Genomic DNA, 26,530 nt, shown 5'->3' on the forward strand with positions numbered 1-26,530 from the left:
ACATCTGCTCAGGTGATCTGTGTATTTAGGACATTTTGATGGTAATTTTCAGCATCCAGAGCTGCTGTCCCAACTCTGAGAACTGCCCTCACATTTCAGGAGGCTTAAGAATGGTTGAGGAGCAGAGGTTGCATTCTAGACTTGGTCATGTTCATCCTTGATTGTCCTGCCTTGTGAAATCCTCCTCACTGTGTGTGAAACCATTGGGACATAATTCGGGTGTTCAGACCCTCATGAAGCTCCAAGAATGTCCTTGATCCTGTCAGGACAGGTCTGCCATGGAGTGCTTTGTTCACAAAGCTTCTGCATGTCCCTGTCCTGGGTTCCTCAGGTTCATGCCAAGTGGATTCTGGACACAGATGTGTTCAACGAGTGGATGAATGAGGAGGATTATGAGGTGGATGAGAACAGGAAATCCGTGAGTTTCCGCCAGAGAATCTCCATGAAAAACGAAGAGGTGGGTGGTTGGTTCTCTGTGCTGGGGGACCTGTGCATGCACTGATGGTCTTTGTCTCTGCATGGATGGAGCTGGGGGGGTTCCTGGAGAGGAGAAGGCTCCAGGGAGACCTGAGAGCCCCTTGCAGGGCCTAAAGGGGCTCCAGGAGAGCTGGAGAGGGCCTGGAATCTCTCCTGGTGTGTGCTGGGATATCACTGCTCTAAGCTGCTGCTGTAGGGTGGACTGAGGAAGAGTTGAACCAGCAGGGACTGATGTTTGGGGTGAGCTCAGTGCTTCCCTTCCCCACAGCCCGTGCGCAGTCCAGAGCGGAGGGACAGGAAAGCAGCTGCCAGCACAAGGAAGAGAAAACATTCCCCTTCTCCACCCCCCACTCCTGTGGAGTCCAGGAAGAAGACAGGGAAGAAAGGGTGAGTGTCTGAGTCCTGGAACTGGAGAGGAGTTTCTGAGGAATGCTGGTGGGGAGATCCCTGTGCCCTGCCAGCTCTCCCAGCTGAGGCTGCACTCGTTATGTCTGCAGTGGAATCCAGTGGTTCATCCTGTGCACTGGGAGTGATTCCTTTACTCCTCTGCACAAACGTGCTGGCTGCAGCTGGGGCAGGACCTGGGGCAGGCTGTCCTTTGCCTCTGTCAGGGACAGGGTTTCATGGCAGCTCAAGAGTGGAAATTAAAGGAGAAGTTCCTCAGCTCCTCCTAAAATAACCCCCGCTGGTTGTGTTGGGGCAGTCGTGGGGTACGAGCACAGTTCTTGAGTAACAGCCCCATAAATTCCTGCTTTTCATTAAGGAGATTTTTATTGATGTAGTCAAGTACTTTGAAATCCACTTCTCAAATGTAAACCTTAACAGAGAGACATTTGTGGCTTAAAGGTTAGGGAGTTTATCAGTGGTTTAATTTGATCTCTTAAAAAGAAGAAAATCCCATATTCTACCCAAATAAAAGCTTATTTATGGGGCTTTTTTGTGGGTATGGAGAGGAGCCGTTTTGAGCTAAAAATTCAGGTCTTGTTCATAGACCTGCTGGGCTCTAATAAGACAAAGCTGGAAATTTATCATCCAGGAAAGAATTGAGTGGATAACCTGAATTACTGCTTGTTCCAATGTAAATCCTGAGTTAGATGCTGTAGGGAGAGGTGTGGGTGGTTCTGCCTTGGTTCCCATGGGGATTTCAGGAGGGTTTTAACCCATCCTTTAATCCTGGCATGTGAACAACGTCCAGGTGAGAACATCTGGCAGAGAACTTGTGTGTGCTCTGTTCCAGACAAGCAGCTTTGTACGGGAAAAGGAGGGGGCAGAAAGAAGAGGATGAACAGGAAGATCTTACCAAGGACATGGAGGATCCCACACCAGTCCCCAACATAGAAGAAGTGGTACTTCCCAAAAATGGTAAAATATGCGAACACTGGGTTCTTTGAATGTTACAAAATGGCTTAAACTGCATAAAAAACACACGTATATTTTGTCACATCTTTGAAATACTTTGTGGCTGTGGGGCCAGGTGCTCTGATCCCACCTACATTTGTCTGGTCAGGGATTGACAGCTGGGAAGGGCAGCAGATTCACCTTCTTTTGGCCTTCTAAAGTACGAAAATACATTTACAAGAATCTACTTAAACGTTTCATTTCACTTTTTTTGGATTTGTTTGTCTTTGGGGAGGGGGTGGAGTTTTCTGGATCCAAATAATTTGCTGCCAAGTTCCCAAGAGGAGGATGTTAAATAAGTGGAAACTCTGCAATATGTCAGGTGCTTTGAGCTCCTAATCCTTTGCAGGGAAGGGTTGATCTGGACAATACCTGGTCTGGGCAAGACCTGTTAAATAAAGATAAACCAGAGAAATTATTCCTTCTGCAGTCCTTGACAGCAGAGAGTGTTGGGAGTCGGTCCATTTGGGTGTGCCTGGTCTGAACTGGGATGTGAAGCACTGCTGGGTGTTGAGCAGGTGGAGCAGAGCAGGGTTAGGCCATGGATGGGGGGCTTTGTGTCCAGCTGGGAGTTTGGGGACATCAAAGGGGCCGTTGTGCTCCGAGCCCACACGGGACCGGCTCTGAACTGCAGGGACAGGGCCAGCACTGGGTTTGGGACAGGAGATCTGCTGGCCTGGGCTCCTTCCTCCCCCCTGCTGTTCTCACCAGCTGGTTTTGCTTTGGCAGTGAACCCCAAGAAGGACAGTGAGAACACGCCGGTGAAGGGAGGCACCGTGGCAGACCTGGGTAAAGCACTCACAGCACCCCCAAGTCTTCCAGCCCTGCTCGGAGCCCAGCAGAGTCCAGAGTTTCAAATCTCTCCATTTTAAAAGCAGTCTCTAATTCTACTGTTTCAATGAATTAATTCACTTTTCTCATGTATTCCGGTTGAAATGTGTCAACTCTTTTCTACCTGCAAGGCTGTTCCCACGTAGACTATTTTTATTTTTAATGTGACATATAAGCTCTTTTCTAGCTCTTCTCCTTGTTTTTAGTGGGAATCAAGGTGAATCACAGATTCCCTGAGCTTTGCTAAGCCTTGGCATAAGAGATCCCAACTGGTGTGCCATATCCTGTCACACAGAGCTCCCCTGGGGCACTGGGAAGGGTAGTAATGAAATGGGGATTCTGGAGTGTGGGAGAATCATCATTATCCTTCCTCTGTATTCTTACTGTTCCCTGGGCTGGGAGAGGTGAGTAAGGGTGTCACTGCTTTAGTGATGTGTGATCCACTTTCCTTCCCCCCTCACTTCCCATCCAAAATAATTTAAATATTCTTTCCAGCTAAGCTTTTATGTTGCTGGAGAGGCTCCTAAGCACTCAGATGGTTTTCATTGGTGTGATTGTAAATGTTTTCACCTTTCAGATGAACAGGACGAGGAGACAGTGGCCACTGGGGGAAAGGTAACAGCAGCTCTTTGTTGCTAAACTTCACAGAAATTGGAGATCAGAGAATCCCAGACTGGTTTTGGTGGAAGGGATCTTAAAGCCCACCCAGTGCCACCCCCTGCCATGGGCAGGGACACCTCCCACTGGCCCAGGGTGCTCCAACCTGGCCTTGGACACTTCCAGGGATCCAGGGGCAGCCACAGCTTCTCTGCCCAACCTGTGCCAGGGCCTGCCCACCCTCCCAGCCAGCAATTCCTTCCCAATATCCCATCTCTCCCTGCCCTCTGGCACTGGGAGGCCATTCCCCCTTGGCCTGTCAAGATCTTCATCTCACCTTCCGGAACTGAACCTGTAATAGTTATCGAGTGATGTGTTAGGTTAAGGTAGTTACTGATGGGAATGGTTTTGTTTTTATAAAAATTCTCCAAATGGAGGTACTTGGTATTTTTAAATCTGGTTGTGTGATTACTTTGTCACTTTAAATCTAGCCTATTAAAGGGGACAATGAGGAGACAGATGCCAGCTATTTTCCAAGAAGCATTTTTCAGACCAGGGGCTTCCCAAAGGTTTGGGTTTTAGACTGAATCTAAACCCAGGCTGGGCTCCCTGATCATTTTAATAGAGTTGCAGGAGTAGTTTCTGTATTGAATTACGTTTGTGGCACTATTGTAACAGCTTGCAGTTGTCAGATCACTGGGTGTGTTTAGAGTGATACCTTGTTTTCTTTGGGGGAATTTAATCCCAGGTAAAGGTCTGTTGTTGATACCAAGGTCTCCTTAGGGTCCTGCTTCAGGGACTTGGATATTTTTCATGTTGAGTTACCCACGTGCTCTTCAGACAACCCCTGAGGGTTTCTGTACAGGTGATGTCATGACCTGATCCTCTATTTATACTTCTGTGCCCTTCTCTTGATCATTTTGGGTCAGGAATTGAACGTTTGCTGGAACTGCAGTTGTAGAACCCCAGGTGTTCACAGGAGGCTTCTGCTGTGAAGCAGCAGAGTGACCAAAGACTTGTCCTCCTGGTGGGGATGTCACAGAATCCGCACAGCACTGGAAAGCTCTTGTTTTGGACCAGCTCTGCTGTCCCAGAGTGGTGTGGGATGCCTCTGGCAAGCCCCTGACCGCTGTGTTCCCTCCCTGCTGCAGGAAGATGAAGATCCCAACAAAGGGGATCAGAGTCGCTCCATCGATCCGGGGGAAGACAATGTCACAGAGCAAACCAACCACATCATCATCCCCAGCTATGCATCCTGGTTTGACTACAACTGGTAAGGGCACTTGGGAACTGGGGGGAAACTTCAAATTTTGGATGTTTGGTGGTTTTTTTTTTTTCATAAATCAAACCAAGAGTTTGAAGAAACAACTGTTGGTTAAGTCTGGTTCCCTTGTTTGGGGGCAGCTTTTCCATCTTTCTGAGCTGACTTCTGACTGTTTTCAGGGATTGGGAATGAGGAAGAGAATTTCAAACAGCAGGGACCTTCAGTCTGCCTTCTCAGCAGTTCTTGCTTTACACTGATTTCCCCCCAGTGTGGGAGATAATTCCATTCTCTTCCCTGCTCCTCTAGTCCTTGTGTGATCTTCCTATGTTTGTATCTCCTTCTGAAAGCCAGCGCCTTTTGGGTTTGCTTCAGAACTTGCCTGTGAGGATAAATCATTGGCTGTACAGGGAGGATACTGTTTCAGCTTGGAATCCTCCTTGGAATCAGGGATTTGGGGGGGTGGTGCCCACACAACTGGCTGGAGTAACCCTGGTGTTCTCTGTACTCAAACCTTTGTGGTGTGGGAGGAGCAGTGAGGGATGGGGAAAGTCAGTCCCTCTGGAAGTTGAACTCCTTGGTAGCACTCTTTTAAAACCAAAAGTGCCTTGGAAGCACAGCAAGGAATAACCATTTGTCTGGAAGGCTCTCCCGAGCACCCACTTTATCTTGGTTCTGGAACTCTAGACTGGAGTCTAAAAAGGTGTGCTGTGACACTGGAGTGTTGGGACTCATGTGCAACTTCAGCAAGGGGGTGACTTGTCCCAGCAGTGAATTCAGGTGGGCTGGGAGCTGTTGGTGTAGGGGTTGGATCAATTCCCAGCTCTGGCAAGCTCTGTTCCCTTGGATCAGCGGCTTAAACAGAACCATCCAAAATCAAATTTCCAGAGCACCGGGGTTTCTAAAAAATAATGACCATAAAATAACCCTTGTTATGAGTGTTCTCCCTCCCAGGTGCTTTGGAGTGAGCAGGGCACTGCAGGTGGCCGTGCCTGCCCTCTGAGCTGGGTGTTCTTGTTGCAGCATCCACGTGATCGAGCGCCGGGCGCTCCCGGAATTCTTCAACGGGAAGAACAAGTCCAAGACTCCAGAGATGTAAGTAAAGCCTGTGAATGGGGATGGTGGGAGTGGGGCTTCCCATCCCATGGATCCTGTGGACACTCCAGCTGGGAGGGTGTTTAGCTGATGTTTTCTGTAGAGCACGAAAGGAAGAGCTGCTGATCATGTGTGCACAGTGTTGGAGCAGAGGGAAATGTTTAAATATCAAAGAAATAATTAATAGTGGTTACCCAGGAAAAATAAAACTGATATCTCCCCAAGTAATATTGAACAAATTCTTGACCTTTGTGGCACAAATGTGATCACCTTCCAAAGCCATCTCAAAATGTCATGATAGGGCAGGAGCTGAAGAATCCTCCTGGGTTCTCCCTCTCTCCTCACGCCACGCTGTGGTGTGGAGGCTCAGGAGTTGTGTGTGTGAGCACTGAGTGTGTTTTGGGTGCTGTGTCAGGCTGTGGAGTGGATTTTCCACGGCTTTCCATGGTAATTTCAGTTCCCTGAGCAGCTGATGGGTAACGGTGAAGTGCAGGTGAGGGTCAGGAAATGAATCTTCACAGGCCTTGGATGTGACTGTTCTCAAGTATCAGTCTGGTTTCAGTCACAGGGTTGTGCACTGCAAGAGGGCAGATATTTTTTTCCTCTCCAGCTGTTCCAACCTCTGGTGACACTTCAGTTCTGGCCATACCTGTTCAATCCAGGTGGATTTAGATCCAGTTTGTACTTGTCTCATCTGCCTGTGGGATCTGGTTACTGCAGAGCTTGAGTGTTCTTAATTCAAAATGACCCACACAGAGCTGTTTAAACAGCTGCAACATCTCCCTGGAGCTGTTTAAAATAATAATTAAAATAAAGCTGATTATTGTGAGGTATTGCAGGTTTTGTCACACATCACATGATTACATTTCTGCTCTGCCTTAGCTGGTAACAGGATCAGCTGCTGATTTTGCCTCAAATGCTTGAGAATCCTCTGCAAAGGTTTTTCTGTGCATTGGGAAAGTTCATCTTTCCTCTGAAAATGTTCTAACAGTAAATTTCATTATTCAGGGCCATCTTGAAAGGTGATCTCTAAGGGAAGATGGTCAGGCAGGCTTTTGAACACTGCTTGTTTCTATTTAAATGATCCTAAAACCTGAGATTTCACACCAAAAAATAACGAATTTTTACAGCAGTGTGTGCTGGTCCACTTGGGCAGTGGGACTGGGCTGGTTGTGTTCACTTTGTCTTGGTATGGAATCTTGGCCAGTTGCAGAGCAGCTTTTGGGGATTTTAAAAGGTTTTCTTCCAATCAGCTACTGAATGAAATGTTTGAGGTGTCTCATTGTCTGAGAGTCAGCTGAGCCCTGAATTCTTCATACACAGCATTTCATCCAACCCTGGGATGGTTTGGGTTGGAAGGACCTTAAAGCCCATTCAGCTCCACCCCCTGCCATGGGCAGGGACACCTTCCACCAGCCCAGGGTGCTCCAACCTGGCCTGGGACACTCCCAGGGATCCAGGGGCAGCCACAGCTGCTCTGGGCAACCTGTGCCAGGACCTGCCCACCCTCCCAGCCAGCAATTCCTTCCCAATATCCCATCTCTCCCTGCCCTCTGGCAGTGGGAAGCCATTCCCTGTGTCCTGTCCCTCCATGCCGTGTCCCCAGTCCCTCTCCAGCTCTCCTGGAGCCCCTTTAGGCCCTGCAAGGGGCTCTCAGGTGTCCCTGGCTCCTTCTCTTCTCCAGGGGAACCCCCACAGCTCTCCCAGCCTGGGCAGGAGAGTTCCTGCAGAGCCTGTTGTTGTGCTGGAATTCCTGTCTCAGGTATCACTGTTGGTTTGTGAGGCTTCTGGTCTGACATTGAGACAGAAATCAGAAACTGAGCTTTTTCTTCAGGGATCTGCTGTGTTTTCCCTCTGCCCAGGAGGTCCCTGGGCAGGCACAGCCAGGCCCCTCCTGAGCTGTGTGGCAGGAGGAAAACAAGTCAAACACAGCAAGTTCCATTTGGATAAAAGGGAAACTTTTAACTCTGAAGAAGATGAAGCACCAGGATGGGGCCCTGGGAAGTTGGGATTGTTCCTCCTTGGAGTCCTACCGGGCCTTACTGGACAAAGCCCTAGGAAACCTGGTCAAAATTCATGGTTTGAGTAGGAGGCTGGATTAGAGACCTCCTGAGGTCCCTGCAGCCCTGGAATTTGCAGTCTATAGTCTTTCCTCTGCCTGTCTGAGTTCCAGAGGTAACTACAGCTGCATTGTGGAATTCCAGAGTGGTCTGTGTTGGAAGGGACCTTCAAGATAATCTCGTTCCAACCCCCTGCCATCCCAAAATGTATTTGTTCTGGAGTGTATTTGCTGACACTGCTCCATCAGCTTCACTGTTCAGCAGGTTGTTGTTGGGGGTTTCCAGGACTCTGTGTCTAAGGCAGGTGAAGGAATGCTGATCCCTCTCTCTGTTGCCCACCAGTGGGGTTGTCACATGTGCTCTCAGGACTCCTCTCTCACTTGGCATCAGAACATCAGGTCTGCTGATGCTCCTCCCTGAGCTGCTTGTGGTTGTTGCCTGTGAGTGGAGCGGGTCAGGGGCTCCTCCCAGTCCTCCTGTTGTCCTGGAGATCTATTTTGGGGCCGTGGAGGGGTTGTAGGAGCAGCACATGGGCTCTGCTCTGTGTTTCCTTTTTGAATCAGGGAGTGCCATCCCTGTGAGTGGAGATGATTTGCCTCCAGCTGAATGTTCAGGCCAAAACACCGTGTTTGGGAGCTCACCCCAGTTCACTGTTGTGACAGCAGTGCCTGGGGGTGGGTCCTGTCTGAAAAGGCATTGTAACTAAATCCCACTTGACTTCCCCTCACCCTGTTGACAGGTTTTAGCTCATGGGTCGTGTCGTGGTTGAAAACCATCTCCCTTCAGGATAAAACCTTGGGACGTTTCTGTCTTGGGCTTCTCTCTGCACCTCTTGATGTGACCTTTGCTAATAAATATTAATTTCTGGGGCCGAGACCTGTTCCTGGGCAGGTGGGAACCCAGTTCTGCCCTGGAGCATTCAGCAATGTGCCTCAGTGTTCCTCTGGGGAAGAAACTCCCCTTCATTTGTGGCCTCCTGAACGTCCCCAAGGAGCCCAGCACCTACTCCAGCAAGTTGCTCCTGGCCAACTTCGTGTAGAATTGGCTCAGGAGGGAGATGTGGGGTTTTGGCAGGGATCTGTGCTTCCAGCATCTGTCTCCTTATGCTTTGCCTGGATGATTTATTTATATTTTTGGTTACCAGCTGCTTTGCACACACTGCATGTGAGACATTCCCTCTGGAATTTTCCAAAGGCAGAGATCTGCTTACAATACACTGCTTTAAAACACAGCTTTTTGCAGGATACTCACTTCACAGAATCCCAGCATGGTTTGGGTGGGAAGGGACTTAAAGACCCCCAGATTCCACCCCCCTGCCATGGGCAGGGACATGTTCCAGCAGACCAGGTTGCTCCAAGCCCCGTCCAACCTGGGTGATTCCAACTTGAATTTGGCAGATTGGTTTTTCCCCTCTAAAGGACAGGGCTATCAATAATTTTCTGGGAGGTTATTTTCTGGACAGTTTTTATTAGGAAGCATCAGGATATTGCAGAAACTTCCTGAGGAGCCTCTGAGGCCACAGTGCAGGGAACGGGCTGAACCCCAAAACCTGCTTCCTTGGCCTGTCGTGCACTGAAATATGGGAATCTCACAGGGATTGTTTCTGCTCCAGCTGCTCCCAGCTGTGCTGGCTCTGGGCTCTTATCCTCTGCTCTTCAAAGATCTGTTCTTTCCCCACGTTGCTGTTCTCCAGCCTTTCCTCCCTCATCTCTTATCTGTTAAAACCTCCCCATGTAGCCACAGCAGTGTTCCAACCACTGTGCTGCTGCTGCTGCTGCTGCTGCTGCTGCTTTTCTGGGCAGCCTCTTTCCTTCCAACCTCACACGGGGATGGACAAGGATTATTTACCCTGTTTCCATGGGAAGACCAAACCCCACTAGTTTTTTCTGCAGTTCCTACTGTTGTGTGAATATTTGGTTGATGCCCAGCCTGACACAGATGTTTGTGTGACTGCAACTGGAGCGTGTTTCCATCCAACCACAGGGAAAATCCAGAGTGAAGCCGTCTGGAAGAGATGGGTCATATAAAAATAACTCCCCTTACCCTGTTGCTTGGGATGCTGATTCCTAAATTTCACCAACAAAAACGATCTGTTGGTGTTTCCTTGTCAGTAACACGAGTGTTTGGAGAGGGTGAATCCTAAAGTAGGCACTGTGGGTGTTGTTAACCCTCGGTGGCTGTGAGCACCATGCCCCTCGTGCTGCAGAGCCCTGGCCCTGCCTGTGTGCCCCCTGTGTTGCAGATACCTGGCCTACAGGAACTTCATGATCGACACGTACCGGCTGAACCCGCAGGAGTACCTGACGAGCACGGCGTGCCGCAGGAACCTCACCGGGGACGTGTGTGCCGTCATGAGGTGACACCCGGCACCGGGGCACGGGGCCCGGGGCCTTGGGCGAGGCTTCAGCTGTGAAGCTTCGATTTGCCCCTCTTTTTGGCAGGGTCCACGCCTTCCTGGAGCAGTGGGGCCTCATTAACTACCAGGTGGACCCCGAGAGCCGCCCCATGGCCATGGGGCCGCCCCCCACCCCTCACTTCAACGTGCTGGCCGACACCCCCTCGGGGCTGATGCCCCTGCACATCCGCACTCCTCAGGTGAGTCCTGCGGGGCTGCCTTTGCTGGGCTCTCTCCAGGGCCGTGGAACACGTCAGCAGAGCCATCTGTGCCCAGCTTGGTGAAATGTTCCCTCCTTTGTCCAGCTGGGTCGAGCCTTTCAGGTAGTTTTACAAAAACGCTCGCCCCCATTGCTCAGAGATTTGGTTTACAGTCACCTCCGGGGACTTGTGTTCAGCTTCTCTGTTGGACGTTGGTCTGAAGACCTTGAGAAACTTAGAGTTCTTGCCCCTCTCAACTTTCCCTCGTGATGTTTTCCCAGGTTCCAGCTGCTCAGCAGATGTTGAGTTTTCCTGAGAAGAACAAGGAGAAGCCAACTGACCTGCAGAACTTTGGGCTTCGCACAGACATCTACTCAAAGAAGACTTTAGCCAAGGCAGGTGTTGGGATCTCTTTCCCCTCAACCTTCTATTGAGCTTTATTGCTCAGGTGTGCCCAGCTGGGTGACATTGGGGTGACTTTTGTTACTCTCACACTCCTGGTTTAGATTTCTTCCATAGTGCAGGACACTGAGGTGAGTGAGTGTGTTGGAATTCTGATTTTGTAGACATAAAGACACATATCAATTCCCATTCCCCTGTCAGCCTTCAGACCCCAGACTCACTGTGTTCCTGCCTGTTCCTCCTGAGTGGTTCAGAATCAGCAAACCATCCAGTAATTCAGGCCAGGAGCTGGATCTTTAACTGTCCTGTTTTCCAAGTCTGAGCAGGGGTTTCCAGCCTGAGAGAACAAAAGGTGTCCCCAAACCACTGCAGGTGACGTTCTGTCACTGTCATTGCACTGTGTTGCACGGGGTAATTAGAACTGAGACATCATTGCAATGATGTGATGATTCCATAACCTCCTGCCTCTCTCCTGCTCCCAATACCTGTGTGTGCCTGGAGGTGCTGCAGGAATCCCATGTTACCATAACATTTTGGAGTTTGGGAATCTCCAGAGTTTTTTGGGCTCACATCGGGTTTAATTCTGTGTAATTAGCCCACTGTGCTAAGAGGTCACTATTGAAACCAAAGAAATAACTATTAATACACTATTATTTTACTATTTACATACTATTTATCCCTTCAGGGAACGATTTCAAAACCCCACAAACCCAAAACAGTACTTCTAGAGATCAGTATTTTTTATAAAGCCTCATTCCATCTCACATTTCACAGACTGATTTTTCACTTGTTATAGGGAGTGTAAATATTCTCCAGATCTATAAATCCCTTCCTGGTTCTGGACTCTTTACAGGATCTGTACCAGTGAGCTGGAGCAGATTTCTTGGCAGATACTGATTTCCCTGTTTGGTTTCTGTGTGACTGTTGGGTTTTTGGCTCTTAAATCAGCCTGTTGGGGAGCTGATCAGCTGCTGAGTGATGATTAATGTTCTGTTTGGGTTAATGATGTGTCTGAAACGCATCTTGAGATAATATTTATTCCCCTGAATACCCATTTCCTTTGCTGTGCTCTGGCACAGAGCCACCCAATGATGTTCTTCAGGAGCAGGTGACAAGCTGCTCTTGTCCTTTTTGACACGTGATGGGTCAGGGTGTCACAGGAGGGGAAGCTTCACCCTGAATTTTGTGATTTCATTTTTTTGTTTAACTAATCCCAGCAGTTAATGAGGTATAGATTTGGGAGCAGCAACCCTTGGAGCAAGTGATTGCTGGAGTGCAAATGATCTTGCTGTAATTACTTTTTCCTTCTCACACAGCTCATTTCACTTGTAAAGATTTATCATTTCTTTACTGATGAACTTACAGATAAATGAACTTATTTTTTACTGAGTTACTGATGAACTTTCTAAACAGATGAACTTATTTTGGACCAGCACACACCACACACAGCCCACTGCCTTCAGCATTTAAGGGTTTATCATTTAGGAAAATCCTCTTTTCTCTTTTTCTCTTCAATGTTTTCTTCTAAAAGGTTTTGTACAAAAACTCTTGTGTTTCACTTCTGTTTTTCTGCTGGTTTTTGTAGAGTAAAGGTGCAAGTGCTGGGAGAGAATGGACAGAGCAGGAGACGCTGCTGCTCTTGGAAGTAAGTTCAGGAGGGCAAAACCCAGGGGTGGGAAACCAAACCATGCAGGATATCGGGCTTTAAAAACCTGCCTGTGGCTCCTGCCCCTGGGAGGGGAGGCCCTTTGGGAGCACTTTGACCCCACACGTCTCCTGGGTGCTTCTGCCGTGGAGCTGCACTGGGGGGGGTTCTTTGCTCTTCTCCTGGGGGTCTCCAAGGAATATCCCTGAGATGGCTCCAGCCAGGTGCTGCAAAACGAGCTCAAAGAGCTGCTGCAGGACTTTGTCCCCGGGTCGCTTCACCTGATGCTCTGAAGCACGTGGTGATTGTCGGATGTGCTGGAATTCCAGTCGGGAATGGAAACCCTCCCCCTGCAGAGGCTGCTCTGGTGTCCCACACGGACAGCAGGGCACAGTTGTTTTTCTGGGCTTCATCAGAAGAGGAGTCTCAGTGGCCTGAAATAATTTAAAGTGCTGCCACTTCCTGTAAAGAGAAATCATCTCTCCAGCTTGGCTATTCCAGGGACGTTCTCGTGATGCAGCGGCTGCATGGCTGATTTATTTCCCTTTATGTAATTCAGGGTTCTAAGAATTCCAGTTTTGGGTTCTGTTTTTGTTTGTTTCTACTTGGGGAGCTTAAAGCAGATTGCAGTTGCCTGATTGTTCCAGCCTTTTGTCTCCCCATGTGTCAATAAACCCACTGAAAAGTTCATTTGTTAGGGAAAAGCCTGGAGAAGGGACCTGGGTAGTGCTGAACAACACTCAGCTCCTGTGATTTAGCCCTCACAGATATGGGGTATGGTCACCAAACAGCAAAAACTTCTATTTTTTTCTATTTATTTTACGTTGATATTCACTGTTTAGCCAACATTTTCCTATAGGCACATGGAAAAAAATTTGCTTATAGGGTGTAAACAACTCAGATGTTTTCCATGGCGTTCTTGGAGGGAGAAACAAGGCTGATGTCTTGATATACTGGCTGCTTTCCTCTATTATTTATTTAAATTCATTATTTAAATTAATACTATTAATAGTGTTATTATTTGAAATTCAGTGGTTTGTACATTTGTAGCTTCTGGTCAGACACAGCAAGTTGTAGCCTAATGAAATAATCCAGTGACATATTTGTTTAAAACAAAAGAAAAAAAACAAACACACAAATCTTGAGATTGCAATTTGATTTAATGAGTTTAAATTAATAATATTTTTATTGCTGATTTTTCCCAGGTTTGCCCTCTGAATAAATCAGTGCAGAGTATATCAGTTCAAGCATAAGTAATTGGGCTGTAACAAGCCAGCTCAGTCCAATTAGATCCTCAGGGCAGCTTTGGGCAAACAGGGATGCAGCAGAGTTCCAAATAATAAATTATCTCTAAGATAATTATTGTCCCTCTGCCTGTTGACTGAATTAACGGGGGAGGGAAGCGTCTCCCTCCCTGAATCCTCCCCTGCCCCAGCCCCTCTGTCTCCACAGGGCACTGTGAGTGCCTTCCCAGCTGTTCTCAGGAAGGATGGTGACTGGGAGAGGGTTTGTCTGGCAGGAGGATGAAGCAGGGAAGGAGGAGCAGAGACCAAACCCAGGGGGTCTGGAGAAGCAGAGCTGCTCTCACGTGCAGTGTGGGCACAGCCAGGAAGGGAGTGAGGGAAAGGGAGAGGAAGGCTGGGCAGTGGGTAAAGACCTCCCTTGAACGTGACTTACTGAACTGAGCAGTTTCTTGTTTATTAAACTCATTACTCTTTGTTGTTCTTTATTATTCTCATTCTTAAACCCCTGGAAGATCAGGGGGGAGGGCAGGAGAAGGGTTCAGCAGGGGTTGGGAATGGGGATTCCTGTGGGAGGACCAACCTGTCCAGTGCAGTCCATCCGTTCATTCCCAAACTCAGATTATCTCAGAAATGTAGAAATTAATGGCTCAGGATAACTCAGTTTATGTCATACAAATGCTTCACTAAAACAGTTTTCAGGGGGAAAAAATGTTTGTTAAGGGATAGTAATTTATTAGGCCCCCACTTGGAGGGTTTTACAGGACTAATTCATTGGTTTTTCATAAACTAATGCAGGGCCTTCAGAAGCTCTTTGCTATTAAATTATTTTAAGACTTTTCTACAGTTTAAAAGTGACTGAAATTCTGAATCACAAAATCTTTGATTTGATGTAGAAGTTCTTATTTTGTGAAGTGCTTATCCACCCAGTGAGGACTTGTTACAGAGATCACACTGGTGAGCAGTTCCTGGAGAACGGGTCTCTCCTGCCTTCAGGATGGGGGATATTTTTCCCTCTTTTCTCCTGGTGTATTGCTTTGATGCTGTTCCACTTCTGTAACATCTGTTGGATCTAAAAACTGTATTTCACCATCCCAGCCAGTGCTTATGTGGGATGTAAATCCTGTCCCTGCCCCAGAGAGCTTTGTGTGTTCAGTGGGAGAACACAGGAGCCCTCGGGGAGGAGTGGTGGGAACTGAGGAATTCTGAGACGTGGCAGGACAAGCAAAATTCTCTGTGAAAGCAAATGGGGAAACACCAACTGTGTGAATGTTGGTAAATCCCAAATCTTCTGAGGATTCTCTTTGATACAGTAAGAGCATCAACTGATGTGATGGTCCCTGGGGCTTAAATATCACTGATATCCCGGGAGATGCTCACATTTCTCATGCAGATCATTTTGCTACCAGGAAAAATGGGATTTTTATTAGTTGTGTGATCCTGGTTTATTGTTCCATTACCACCTAACCCAGTGCTGCAGATCTCTTTGCCTCGAGCAGGGCTGTTTTCCCCCGAGCAGCTGGTGTGCAGACAGCCCCTGCTTGCCTTTTGCAGGCCCTGGAGATGTACAAGGACGACTGGAACAAGGTGTCGGAGCACGTGGGGAGCCGCACGCAGGACGAGTGCATCCTGCACTTCCTGCGCCTGCCCATCGAGGACCCCTACCTGGAGAACTCGGACGCGTCCCTGGGCCCCCTGGCCTACCAGCCCGTGCCCTTCAGCCAGTCGGGCAACCCCGTGATGAGCACGGTGGCCTTCCTGGCCTCGGTGGTGGATCCGCGCGTGGCCTCGGCCGCCGCCAAGGCCGCCCTGGGTACGGCTGGGCTCCCTCTGCTCCCAAAACCGGGGGCTTGGGCTTCCTAGTGGTGAATTTGGGTTTGCAGCTCGTGTAGGAGATGGGGGTGTGGTTCCCAGGGCTGGGTGGTGTTCCCTGAAGTGGCCCATGGGCAGGCAGGTTGCCCTGGAGAGGCACACGTGGGGTGTGGTGTTCGGGTCTGGGCTCCTCAGTACGAGCCGAGCCACTGGAGAGGGTCCAGGAGGGCCATGAGGATGATGAGGGGTCTGGAGAGTGGCTCTGATGAGCAGAGACTGCACGAGCTGGGCCTGGCTAGTCTGAAAAAGAGCAAAAGGGGATCCTGCCGTGGGCAGGGACACCTTCCACCAGTAGATTCGAGCGTTGAGTGCACGTTAGGTGTGTCCACTTGATGAGGTAGTTCTTTTCACTTTTTCCTTGTTCTTCCACTTAAAACACAATTTTATGTAATTGGGAAGAAATTCTCTTCTACCACGTTGAAAAGACAAAACCACTTGTTTTATAATTTAGAAGAAAGTCTTTTTTACGACATCAGAGAGACAAACCCACCTACCTCATGTGAAAAGAAGGACCATTACGTATTTGAGAACCCACTTTGCCTCAGGATTTACCTGCAGATTCACTGGAGAAAATACAACTTTCAATTTGCCAAAAGAACCCCAGAATGTAACGCTTTCTGTGTTTTCACAGAGGAGTTCTCCCGGGTCAGAGAGGAGGTGCCTCTGGAGCTGGTGGAAGCTCATGTGAAGAAAGTGCAGGAGGCAGCACGAGCCTCTGGGAAGGTGGATCCGACCTACGGGCTGGAGAGCAGCTGCATCGCCGGGACGGGCCCGGACGAGCCGGAGAAGATGGGTGAGTCATCCACCTGCTGCAGGAACCCTGCAGATGAGGTGCCTTGGGCTGTGCTCCTGACTCAGAATAAACCTGAAGTTCACCTCCAGCAGGAGGTGAAAGTTGTGGGTGAGGAGAGGGGGGACGGGTCACTTCAGTTCTCACTGCAGGATTAGCTCTTGGCACTGAACTGATGAATTCAGAACCAGCTGCAGTGTCAGGAGTTTGTTTTCCTGCTCTCACACATGGAAATGCCACTGCTTGGGTTGCACAGTGACCAAAAACACCAGAGCAGAACATTCCAGTTTGTTCTGTGGATGTGGGAGCAGCTGGAGGATGCTGTCTGTGGAGGGTTAACATAGAATCATAGAATAGATTGGGTTGGAAAAGACCTCCAAGATCATCAAGTCCAACCCCTGATCCAACTCCAATTACTATATCATGGCACTAAGGGCCATGTCCAATCTCTTTTTAAAAACCTCCAGGGATGGTGAATCCACCACCTCTCTGGGCAGGCCGTTCCAATGCCTGATCACCCTCCCTGTAAAGAATTTCTTCCTAACATCTAACCTAAACCTCCCCTGGCAGAGCTTGAGCCCATGTCCCCTTGTCCTGTTGTTGGTTGCCTGGGAGAAGAGACCAACCCCCACCTGGCTATAACCTCCCTTCAGGTAGTTGAAGAGAGTGATGAGGTCACCTCTAAGCCTTCTCTTCTCCAGACGAAAACATAAAGCACACTGAGGGGGTTTGGCAGTCAGTTCTGAGGTGAATCTGGCACTCTGAGTGTGTTGCTCACTGTGGTGGCAGCAGCAGAGGAGTTTTTGCTGGGCTGGCACACGACACCCCCAGTCCTGACCCTGGTGAGGGTTACACTGCTGTAACTCTGCATTACTGGTGTGCAGTAACAAGCTCTGCTTTCAGAGCTCGGTGTCAGGTGAGCCCAGTTCTGTTGTGGTCAGCAAATATTCTGCTGTTAAGCCTCTTCTCTGAAACCTTGGGAGCTGTAAATTGGTTCTTGTTTGCTGTGGAGTGTAACAGCATCTGGTGGCAGCTCCCTCTGAGGTGACAGCCGTGTGTAAGCCGTGTTTCAGCCCCGTGGCTGTGCCCCAGCAGGGTGAGAACAGCTGAGGAGACTCTGTTCACTCTGTACCCACGGCTGTCTCGGGCTTCACCCTGCTCATCTCGCTGCAGACCCACCATCTTGGCAGTGTTATTTTTCTCTCAGCACTGTTGGCTCCTGTTTGCTCAGCTCATCACAAAGGATTTTAGTGAGTGTAGTGACTGGACATGTAAAGGCACGTCTGGCCCTGGGTGGAACCCGAACAGGATGTGATGGAGCTTGACTGGGGGGCTGGATTTGGGATGTGCTCCTGCATTTCATGGCTGACCTGCTGTCACCCCATGCAGGGACACGAGCAAGGTGCCAGATTGTGGGATGGGATCATAAGGGACCTGTGTGTTGGTGCTGTGCAGTTCTCAACTGCTACTCAGGCAGGGTTCCTATTTATGGTGCTTAATGTCCATTGCAAAACTACCCAGTGACTGAGATTGAAAATGCCATTGAACTCATGAGGATCACTTTTAAATGGAAAAGAAGTGAACAGACCACTGAGTCCTTCTGTCACGTCTCTCAGTTCTGTGTTCGGTGGGACAGACTCAACATGAGGCAGCTCAGTGCTTTGGGAAGATGTGGAGTGTGTGCTGGAAAGGGAGCAGAAACATCTGGGGTATCTGCTGCTCCTGCTCCTCTGTGCTGCCTTGCCCAGGGCTGACAGCAGGCATTGGAGCTCTGGTGGAAGGACAAGGCTTTGGGGTTTATTTTCAAGTCAATTATAAACCAAATCTCAGTGTTCCTCCGTCTGGGACTGAGTTCAATTTGATAGCTGCTTTAAAATAAGCTCAGCTTCAGTTCATTTTTTCTTCCAAGGACTTTGTTTCCCTTTCCCATCTTCTCCAAGAACAGATGTCACTGTGGGATTAAGGGCCTCACAGAATGGTTGGAAAAGCCCTCCAAGCCCATCAAGTCAACCTGTGATCAGTCCCCACCTTGTCCCCAGCCCAGAGCACTGAGTGCCACGGCCAGGCCTTCCCTGGACACCTCTGGGGTGGGGACTCCAAACCTCCCTGGGCAGCCCCTGCCAGTGTCTGACCACCCTTTCCATGAGAAATTCCTGCTGCTGTCCAAGCTGAGCCTCCCCTGGCCCAGCCTGAGGCCGTTCCCTCCTGTGCTGAGCACATCCCCTGTCACACGTTTGCTGCCCTGAGCCGTAGTTCCCAATCCCGCAGCCCAGCCCTGAAGTTTGTCGCACTGCCAGGCTGTGGGCTGGCCCTTCCGTGGGAGGCTTTGGGCACAGGTTGCAGTGCAGGGTTTGGAGTGGCTGTGGGGAGGCACAGAGCAGATGCCCACAACCTGAGTGGGGAGTTGCAGAGCTAACGCTGCCCTGTCGCCGTTAATGCGATTTGTGCTGGGCTGTGACTAATGGAATAAATTAGGACAAGAGCAGATGGTTCTCCCTGGGGGAGCTGCTCAGCCTCAGTGAACTGGGTCACCCAGCAATCTGTGGTGCCTTGCCCCTCCAGAGAGCTCTGCTCTGGGGGCCTGGGATCCAGGGTGTCCTCGGGATCATCCGTCACGGGATCTGCTGGGGAGCGCAGCTGCTGACACGGAGCCCTGCTTTTCCATGGAGACCTGAGGTTTTAAATTTAACTGCAGCTGTGGGGAAATAAAAATATCTCCTTAGGGTTCCATACTGTAATTAGAGTTCAGGAGGGTTTGTGTTGGAAGGACCTCAAAGCTCCTGCAGTGCCATCCCCTGCCATGTCAGGGATACCTTCCACCAGCCCAGGGTGCTCCAATCCCCGTCCAACCTGGCCTGGGACACTTCCAGGGATCCAGGGGCAGCCACAGCTTCTCTGGGCAACCTGTGCCAGGGCCTGCCCACCCTCACAGCCAAGATTTCTTCCAGTCATCTAATCCTACTTTTTTCCCATTTAAAGCCATTCCCCCTTGTCCTGTCCCTCCAAGCCCTTGCAATGAAATCACTGAATGTTGGGTTTGTATTTAAATGCAACTGTGGAGAAATAAAAATATCTGCTTAAGGTTCCATTCTGCAGTTAAAGTTCATGAGTTGTTACATTTCAGAAATAAAATTGTATCACAGCTCCATAATAATTTTAAAACACCTAATATTGGTGAATTATAGACAATATGGGATGTGAAAGGGGAAAATGACTGGAACAGATTGGAGGAGCTTAAGTTAATGCCCAGGAATCTCTTCTTTTAAGTCTTCATTGTTAGGTTTCCTGAAAGCTGGTGATAATTCCTGTTAAGTTGATCAAGTGAGGCTTCAGTGGAGTTAAGAGGAGACTGCAATGGGTCAGGTGCTGTGGGGAGTGTGGTGGGCTCTGTCCTCTGCTTCCAAAGAATCATGGAATAGTATCCTGGAATGCTTTGGGATGGAAGGGACTGTAAAGCCCATCCAGTCCCACCCCTGCCGTGGGCAGGGACACCTTCCACCAGCCCAGGGTGCTCCAAGCTCTGACCAGCCTGTCCTTGGACACTTCCAGGGATGGGGCAGCCACAGCTGCTCTGGACAGCCTGCTGTAAGGTTCTAAAACTGTGCCTTATGGTAAATACTGAGACCTTTCTAAGCTCATGCCTCACTGAAGGGTCTGTGTTGGAGTTAATTGAGCAGTCTATCTCTTACTCCAACAAGCATTCCCACTGACAGGCTGTAGCTGCTCTGTGACAGTGCAGGAGGGGATGGGAGTCCGGGTTTGTGTGTTCTGCAGCTGTAAACACCTCAAATGGCTGGGCAAGTTCCCCATTTTGGGGCTGGGTTTGATTCAGTTCAGACACACACGGGAACCACACACGAGTGTGCAAACACTGGTGGTTACTTTAGTCACTTTTGGCAGGGTGATTTCTCTCGTGGTCTCCAGGGTGAGCTTGAACTTGAAGTGATGCAAACATTGCTGAAATGAGCTGGCTCCCGAGTGCTCCCCTCATTTTGGGGGAGTGCAGCTGGACGTGCCCCCCTGGAGGGCTGAGCCCATCAGTCCTGTCCTGCTGGACTCCCCCGGAGCTGCAGCAGCTCTGTCAGCTCCCCAGCCCTCCCCACAGAGCCCACCCGGGTGGTGCCTCCCAGCTGGGTGAGGCAGGAGCACGGGAGGCTCCCCGTGCTGTGCAGTCCTGATTTGTTGTGGGAAATGGGAATGGTGGTTTCGATAATCCCATCATTATCATAACCCAGGGTATTTCATAGCTGCCGTGCATTTCCTCTCAATTAAATATTGGCTCTTGACAGGTTGTGTGTGTTGCCTCTGTGAAAACAAAGGAGCCTGGGATGGCTGGAGGGTGTCTTTAAACTATTTGCTGAGCTCAGGAAGTGCTTCTGTGCATTTCTGAGCAGGGTTTTGCTCATTCCCCTTGTGACAGCTGAGGCTCCGTGTCTGCTTGTGCTGCACGTTTGGCAGCGCAGGAAACCCTCACCAGGGAAAGGTTTCAGCTCTCCTGGGTGACCTTAGGTCAGTTTAGGCTCTCTGTGAAGTCACTGGGCTTGGTCAGAACGGGGCTCTGAGTCCTTCAGGTTTTAGTGAAGGGGCTCTGTGCTCGTGGAGAGGACGTGCACAATGACAGGGTTGCAGAGCTGGTGTCTGCTGGCTCAGCATAAAGGGAGCACGGAGAGGTGACGATTCCTGTCCTGGGGAAGGGATTCCAGGGGCTTTCTCACTGCAGCCAGGGCTTGCCCCTCTGTCCCAGGGACACGGATATTCTCCAAGTAATCGATCCCTCTGGTATAGATCCTCATTAACCTCATCAGATCACACAGAAAATCGGTACAGTGGGTTTGTGTCCCTCCCAGGGCCTGAGGCAGCTCTGGCATCCCTGTGCAGAGGGGCAGAAATGTTTGGGGGGGGGTTCTCACCCTTTCATCTGGGAATTGGATTTTTGTTGGATTCAGCTGTTTTGAGGGACTTTTGGGGGAATATTTTTGAGGGATTTGTCCCTGGAAAGGGTGGTCAGGCCCTGGCAGGGGCTGCCCAGGGAGGTTTGGAGTGCCCACCCCTGGAGGTGTCCCAGGAAGGCCTGGCCGTGGCACTCAGTGCTCTGGGCTGGGGACAAGGTGGGGATGGGGCACAGGGGGGATCCATGGGCTGGGAGGGCTTTTCCAACCTCAGTGACTCTGGAATGCTGTGAATTTCCTGCGCCGCAGCAGCATCAGCCCCTTAACACCTCTAACTGTGTCCATGAGTTGGTCTGGGAATTTGCCCAGAGCAACTGTGGCTGCCTCTGGATCCCTGGAAGTGTCCCAGGCCAGGCTGGACAGAGCTTGGAGCAACCTGGGCTGGTCTGAGGTGTCCCTGCCCATGGCAGGGGGTGGCACTGGATGAGTTTTGAGATCCCCTCCCACCCAATCCAGCCTGGAATTCTGCAGGTGTGTTGTGGTCAGCAAACAAACTCCCCACACTCAGAGGTGAGTTCAGAGTGGAAGGGGGACCACATGCAGGAGCTTCCCTGGCCTGTTCCTCTCTGGCCTGGAGCTTTGTGTGAAGCAGAACTTCAGGCGTGCTGCCCTTCTCCCTGGGGCTGTGTGGGTTGTTTGCACAGCTACAGGCTTTTTTCTCTCTATCCCAATACCAGGAATCTCGGAAGCTCTTGGTGCTTGTGCTGAGCCCCACCAGAAGGAAAATTTGGGTGTTTCTGAGCAGTATTTTTGTGGTCTGAGCTCAGCATCTTCCCCCCCACCAACCCAGACACACTCAGAGCGTTCTGCACTTTGTCTCCACTTTTTAATTTGCTCAAGGATTGAATCCAACTTTGTCTGTGAATCCTTCTCTCCCCCTTACTGGGAGGGATGACACTTCTAAGCCCAGTTTGGAACTCTGCTCCTAGGCTTGAAAGAGCTGTCTGACAAAATCTGCTTGAGATTTTCCCTGTGACATTATTAGGTCACTAAATCCTAACTCTGAGATAAAACTTGGGAGTAACTGTGTCCCCAGTGTCCCTAAATTGAATTACGGTGGCAGATAGTTCAGATTAGTAGGTTTATCATCCTAAAATAAGCCAAGAGGAAAAACATTATTGTTCAGTCAGACATTTTGGTCTGTTTGTCTTATATATGGAAGGGACTTCTGTCCAAAATTCCCTGCAGAATTGTTGTTATTGTTTTCCCTCAGTGTAGCCCACAGGAATTAGCAGGAAAATGGGGATTACTGAAAATGAACACCAGCAGCTGCTGATGTCTTCAGAAGCTTAGAGATGGATCAGGGGTTGTCACCACCAGTTCCACAGCGAGTCCAGGAGCTAAATAAGCTCCTTTAGTGCCCTGGACATGCAATTGTAACATCCTGGGCAGGACTACAAGATGCTGACACTTCCCTCTTGTTCCTTCTTGCAGAGCTGGAATAAACTGGGATTTCTTGGACTTTGATCCAAGAAAATATCAGGAACAGCAGTGCATTACCCAGACCCCTTTATGATTCCCCATCTAAGGGCTTGTTGTTGTCCCCTGATCTCTGAGACCAACTGTCATTATGGGGACACTGTAAATAAATGTTTTAGAAAGCAGGAACTTCCTAAGTGAGCCCAAGGCTGGCTCCAAGCCCTGTCCAGCCTTGAACTCTTGATGCCACTCCAGTGCTGAATAATTATTTTGAAGTCTGTGTTGGACAACTCTGGTCTTTGCAGCACCTGCAGAATGGGATTTAACCCTTCCATGACCTGCAGCCTGTGCTGGTGGCTCGGTGCAGAGCTCCTTGGCAGCACTCGGGGGATCCTGCAGAGCAGGGCCTGCAGGTGTTCTTTATGGAGCTCAGGTGGGGGGTTCTCTCTGGGGGTAAACTGGGGGGCTTCAGCAGAGCACAGGTAATTACACAAGAACTTAATGTTGTGTGCTGGACTGAGCAGAAAGCCCAGTTCAATTTAAATTTGCAAGGAAACTTCATTTATAAACTAAAGCCAGTGTCATAAGCTTTGAGTCTTCCAGGAGTTTAGTGCTGTGGCTTTCTTGAAACCACTGTTTGAGACCAGAAAATCTGAGTTAACCCTGGAATAAATACTGAGTGTGATAATGCATCCTATGGCAATTCTAAATATTTCACTGCTTGTTTTCTCAGATGGAGCTGAAGAGGAAAAGATGGAAACTGAGGCAGAGGGGCAGCAGGCTGAGAAGGTGAGTTTGGGTCTGCACTGCTGCTGGAAAGAGACCTCTGACACTGCAAACCTGAATTATCAAGTTTTAGAGAGCCTGGGAAGACAGGTGGACATCATGTGCTGGTCAGTGTGTCCATAGGGAATAGTTCTCAGCTCCACAGAGCTCCATTTTCGTGTGAGTGAATTAATCTTAAACCAAAGCAATGAGATGTGAGTGTGGTGATCCCTGGTCCTGAGGAAAAAGGGTTGGATGGGAGGAAATGTAAATGGGGTGATATTGGAATTGGAGATTTAGGAATTGGAGAATTTAAGGAATGCAGATTTAAGGAATTGCAGATTCAAGCTGCAGAAGGATGTTGGCCCATCGTGGTTCATGACCTGCAGTGTGGCCTAAGGCAAGTGTCACTCTGAGCTCTTTGCTCTGGAAAAGCTTTTCTGACAAATCCTTGACAAATTCCCTTCCCACCAAGGCTGTCCAGGCAGTGGTAAGTTTGGGATAATCAGTGGTAAGTTTGGGATAATCAGTGTTTTACCACCATTTGTGTCTGAGGTGTCTCCAGCTGAGCTGCTCAATGAAACTGCTCCTTGCAGGAGGCCTGGGCAGACTCTTGGACATGGACACGTGTTTGTGTCTGGTGCTGGGCATGATCCATCCTGCCCATGCAGATCAGATATTTAGACATAAATTATCATCACAACAATGAATTACCATTATCCTTCAGCCTGTGGATAATGCCTGCAAGCACACAGTTACTTGAGGCTGATCAGTGCAGCCTTGGGGTGCCTCTCACTGTTTTCAGGTAGCTCTGCTGCTGCCTCTCTGACAACCAGGTACACCTGGGTAGATGGAAGTGTGGGAGACTCTCCCAGGGCTTGGAAAGCTGCATTATTCCCAGCCATTCCATGATCCCACCAGTTCTTAGGTCAGGATTTCTTGTGCCTGCAGAGTAGCCCAGGTTGGCCTGGGTCACCAGACCTGACAGACTCTGCCCAGTCTGGCATTTACTTTTATTCAGATTTGGGTTATGTTTGAAATACTTGGCTTAAGCAGCAGCCAACCTTTACAATTTAATCTCTTCCTTAATGATAATTAATTAATTGGAAAGCTATAAAGGAGTTTTAACAGGGAATGTCTTCTCTGTCTGATATTCTCCATCCAATCTTTCATCCCATTTAGGTGGAAAACAAAGCAGAGACTGAAATTGAGGAAGCAGAGAAAGTTCCAGAAGGAGAAAACGAGAGAAATGCAGAAAAAGAGCCAGAGGGGGAAGTGTCTGCAGAGCCCAAGTCAGGTAACAGTTCCCATCCCAGCTGCTCCTCGAGCTGTGCTGGATTTACCAGCCTTCCCCAAGTCTGGGATAGACCATAAACCCAACTGGAAATATTTCCTCGTGCACATCAGGCTGTTTCATGCTCCAGTGGAACTGAGTCTGCTTTAATTTCACTGCAAACTCGGGCTCTAAATCCTTGCTTGAGCTCATTGTAGAGCTCAGCTGAGCCTTCTGTGCAGGGACTGGGAACTGCAGTAACAGAGTGCCTGGAGGGCACAGAAATGATTTTATTTTTGCTCATATTCCACAACATTTGATCACTTTGGATGCAAAGAAGTGGAACTACTGGAATTGTCCAAGGCCAGGTTGGATGGGCTTGGAGCAACCTGGGCTAGTGGAAGGTGTCCCTGCCCATGGCAGGGGGTGGAATAGGGTGAGCCTTAAGGTCTTTTCCAACCCAAACCATTCCATGATTCTCTGTTCACTTCTACCCTTAAAAGTTAATATTTTAGCTCAGTTTCTGTGTGAGTGATGCAGATGATTTTCACAGGCTGAGGAGTAATGTTGTTTTCTACATAAACCCTTATTCTGGTTTATTTTTAACATGTTTCCCTTGTACCTCCTGGAATCCTGGAATGGTTTGGGCTGGAAGGGACCCTCAAAGCCCATCCAGTGCCACCCCTGCCATGGACAGGGAACCTTCCACTAGCCCAGGTTGCTCCAAGCCCTGTCCAACCTGGCCTGGGTGTCCCACCTCCAGGGGTGGGAACTAATCCACTGGTTTTTCCTGGCACTTAGATCCAGTTTGTTAGCACAGAAAGAGCATTTGGATTTGGTGTAGTGGTGGAGTTGATTTGGAAACAACAAGAGGAAGCTGACGGCAGGGGATGAACCGAGGGGCTGGGGATGAAAAGCGTGCAAAGCCATCCTGTTTGTTGGGTCGGATGCTCTCAGACTGGGGTCCCTGTCAGCTGTGGGGTGGGCACGAGTTCATGGGTGTGAAACCTGGGGGAATGTGTTGCAGAGGAGAAGGAGGCAGAGGAGAACAAGGAGAACGTTGATGGGAGCAAAGACAAAGAGAACGAGGCCGGGAAGAAGAAAGTGGAGCACGAGATCTCGGAAGGAAACGTCGCCACAGCTGCAGCTGCTGCCTTGGCCTCCGCTGCCACCAAAGCCAAGGTTGGTTCTGGCCCAGCACCCCCTGGCTGGGCTTCCAGCTTCCCAAAGTCCCTGCCTGAAATGGCCCTTTGTTCCCGGTCTGAGTTCACATTCTAATCCCTGACACCTCAGAGGAGCACAAGGGCTGCCTTCTTTTCTTCTGCTTGAACCCCTACGTGAGGTAACAGACAATTCTAATTTAAGTTAGCTACTCTTATGGTTGAGGAGTCGACAAACATCCCTAAGAAACAGCCCCAAAACGTGTTTGTTATTTCTTGGAAAGGCTTTTCTCTGCTGGGCAGGTCTGGCTGCAGTGCTGAGGGTGTTGGTCTGGTGAGGAAACTTTCCTTGCTCTTTCTGCTGCTCTGGGGGCTCCACACAAACCCTGTCCTTGGACCCTGTGAACACACTGTGGTGTTCAGTTCTGGCACTGCAGTTTTTACAGACAGCTTAATGATTTGATTTCTTGTTAAGAGGTCTGTTAAAAGCACCTCCTTGTCTTTCTCTCCCTAAACTTGTCTTTGTCTGTGGTCTCTAATGAGCTGTGTTTGAATGAGGGTCCCATCTGACAGCTTTTCTTCACCCTGTAATTACTGATTGCACATTGTCTCTCCTTTCCTTTCTGCAGGAACCACACTGCTCTCATTTCTCTCAGAATATCTTTCTCAAAATCTGTTTTCTCTTTACCAGTTTCAGTGG

The 26,530-nt window shown here is 49.4% G+C and overlaps 1 protein-coding gene across 1 annotated transcript in view; it reads left to right on the plus strand.

Moving 5' to 3' along the window:
* The window catches only part of SMARCC1 (SWI/SNF related, matrix associated, actin dependent regulator of chromatin subfamily c member 1), a 59,105-nt gene that overhangs the window by 15,092 nt on the left and 17,483 nt on the right, over positions 1–26,530 (plus strand). The window contains exons 9-24 of the mRNA XM_050308012.1: positions 332–457; positions 746–864; positions 1,715–1,839; positions 2,605–2,664; positions 3,284–3,321; positions 4,455–4,576; positions 5,588–5,659; positions 9,962–10,075; positions 10,161–10,314; positions 10,596–10,709; positions 12,302–12,361; positions 15,157–15,415; positions 16,106–16,267; positions 23,366–23,421; positions 24,580–24,694; positions 25,698–25,852. Coding sequence (XP_050163969.1) covers positions 332–457; positions 746–864; positions 1,715–1,839; positions 2,605–2,664; positions 3,284–3,321; positions 4,455–4,576; positions 5,588–5,659; positions 9,962–10,075; positions 10,161–10,314; positions 10,596–10,709; positions 12,302–12,361; positions 15,157–15,415; positions 16,106–16,267; positions 23,366–23,421; positions 24,580–24,694; positions 25,698–25,852 — 1,851 coding nt within the window. The remainder of the gene's footprint in view (positions 1–331; positions 458–745; positions 865–1,714; positions 1,840–2,604; positions 2,665–3,283; positions 3,322–4,454; positions 4,577–5,587; positions 5,660–9,961; positions 10,076–10,160; positions 10,315–10,595; positions 10,710–12,301; positions 12,362–15,156; positions 15,416–16,105; positions 16,268–23,365; positions 23,422–24,579; positions 24,695–25,697; positions 25,853–26,530) is intronic.

The sequence above is a fragment of the Myiozetetes cayanensis genome, unplaced genomic scaffold (assembly GCF_022539395.1).
Source record: "Myiozetetes cayanensis isolate MyiCay16 unplaced genomic scaffold, myiCay2020 scf1, whole genome shotgun sequence".
NCBI lineage: Eukaryota > Metazoa > Chordata > Aves > Passeriformes > Tyrannidae > Myiozetetes > Myiozetetes cayanensis.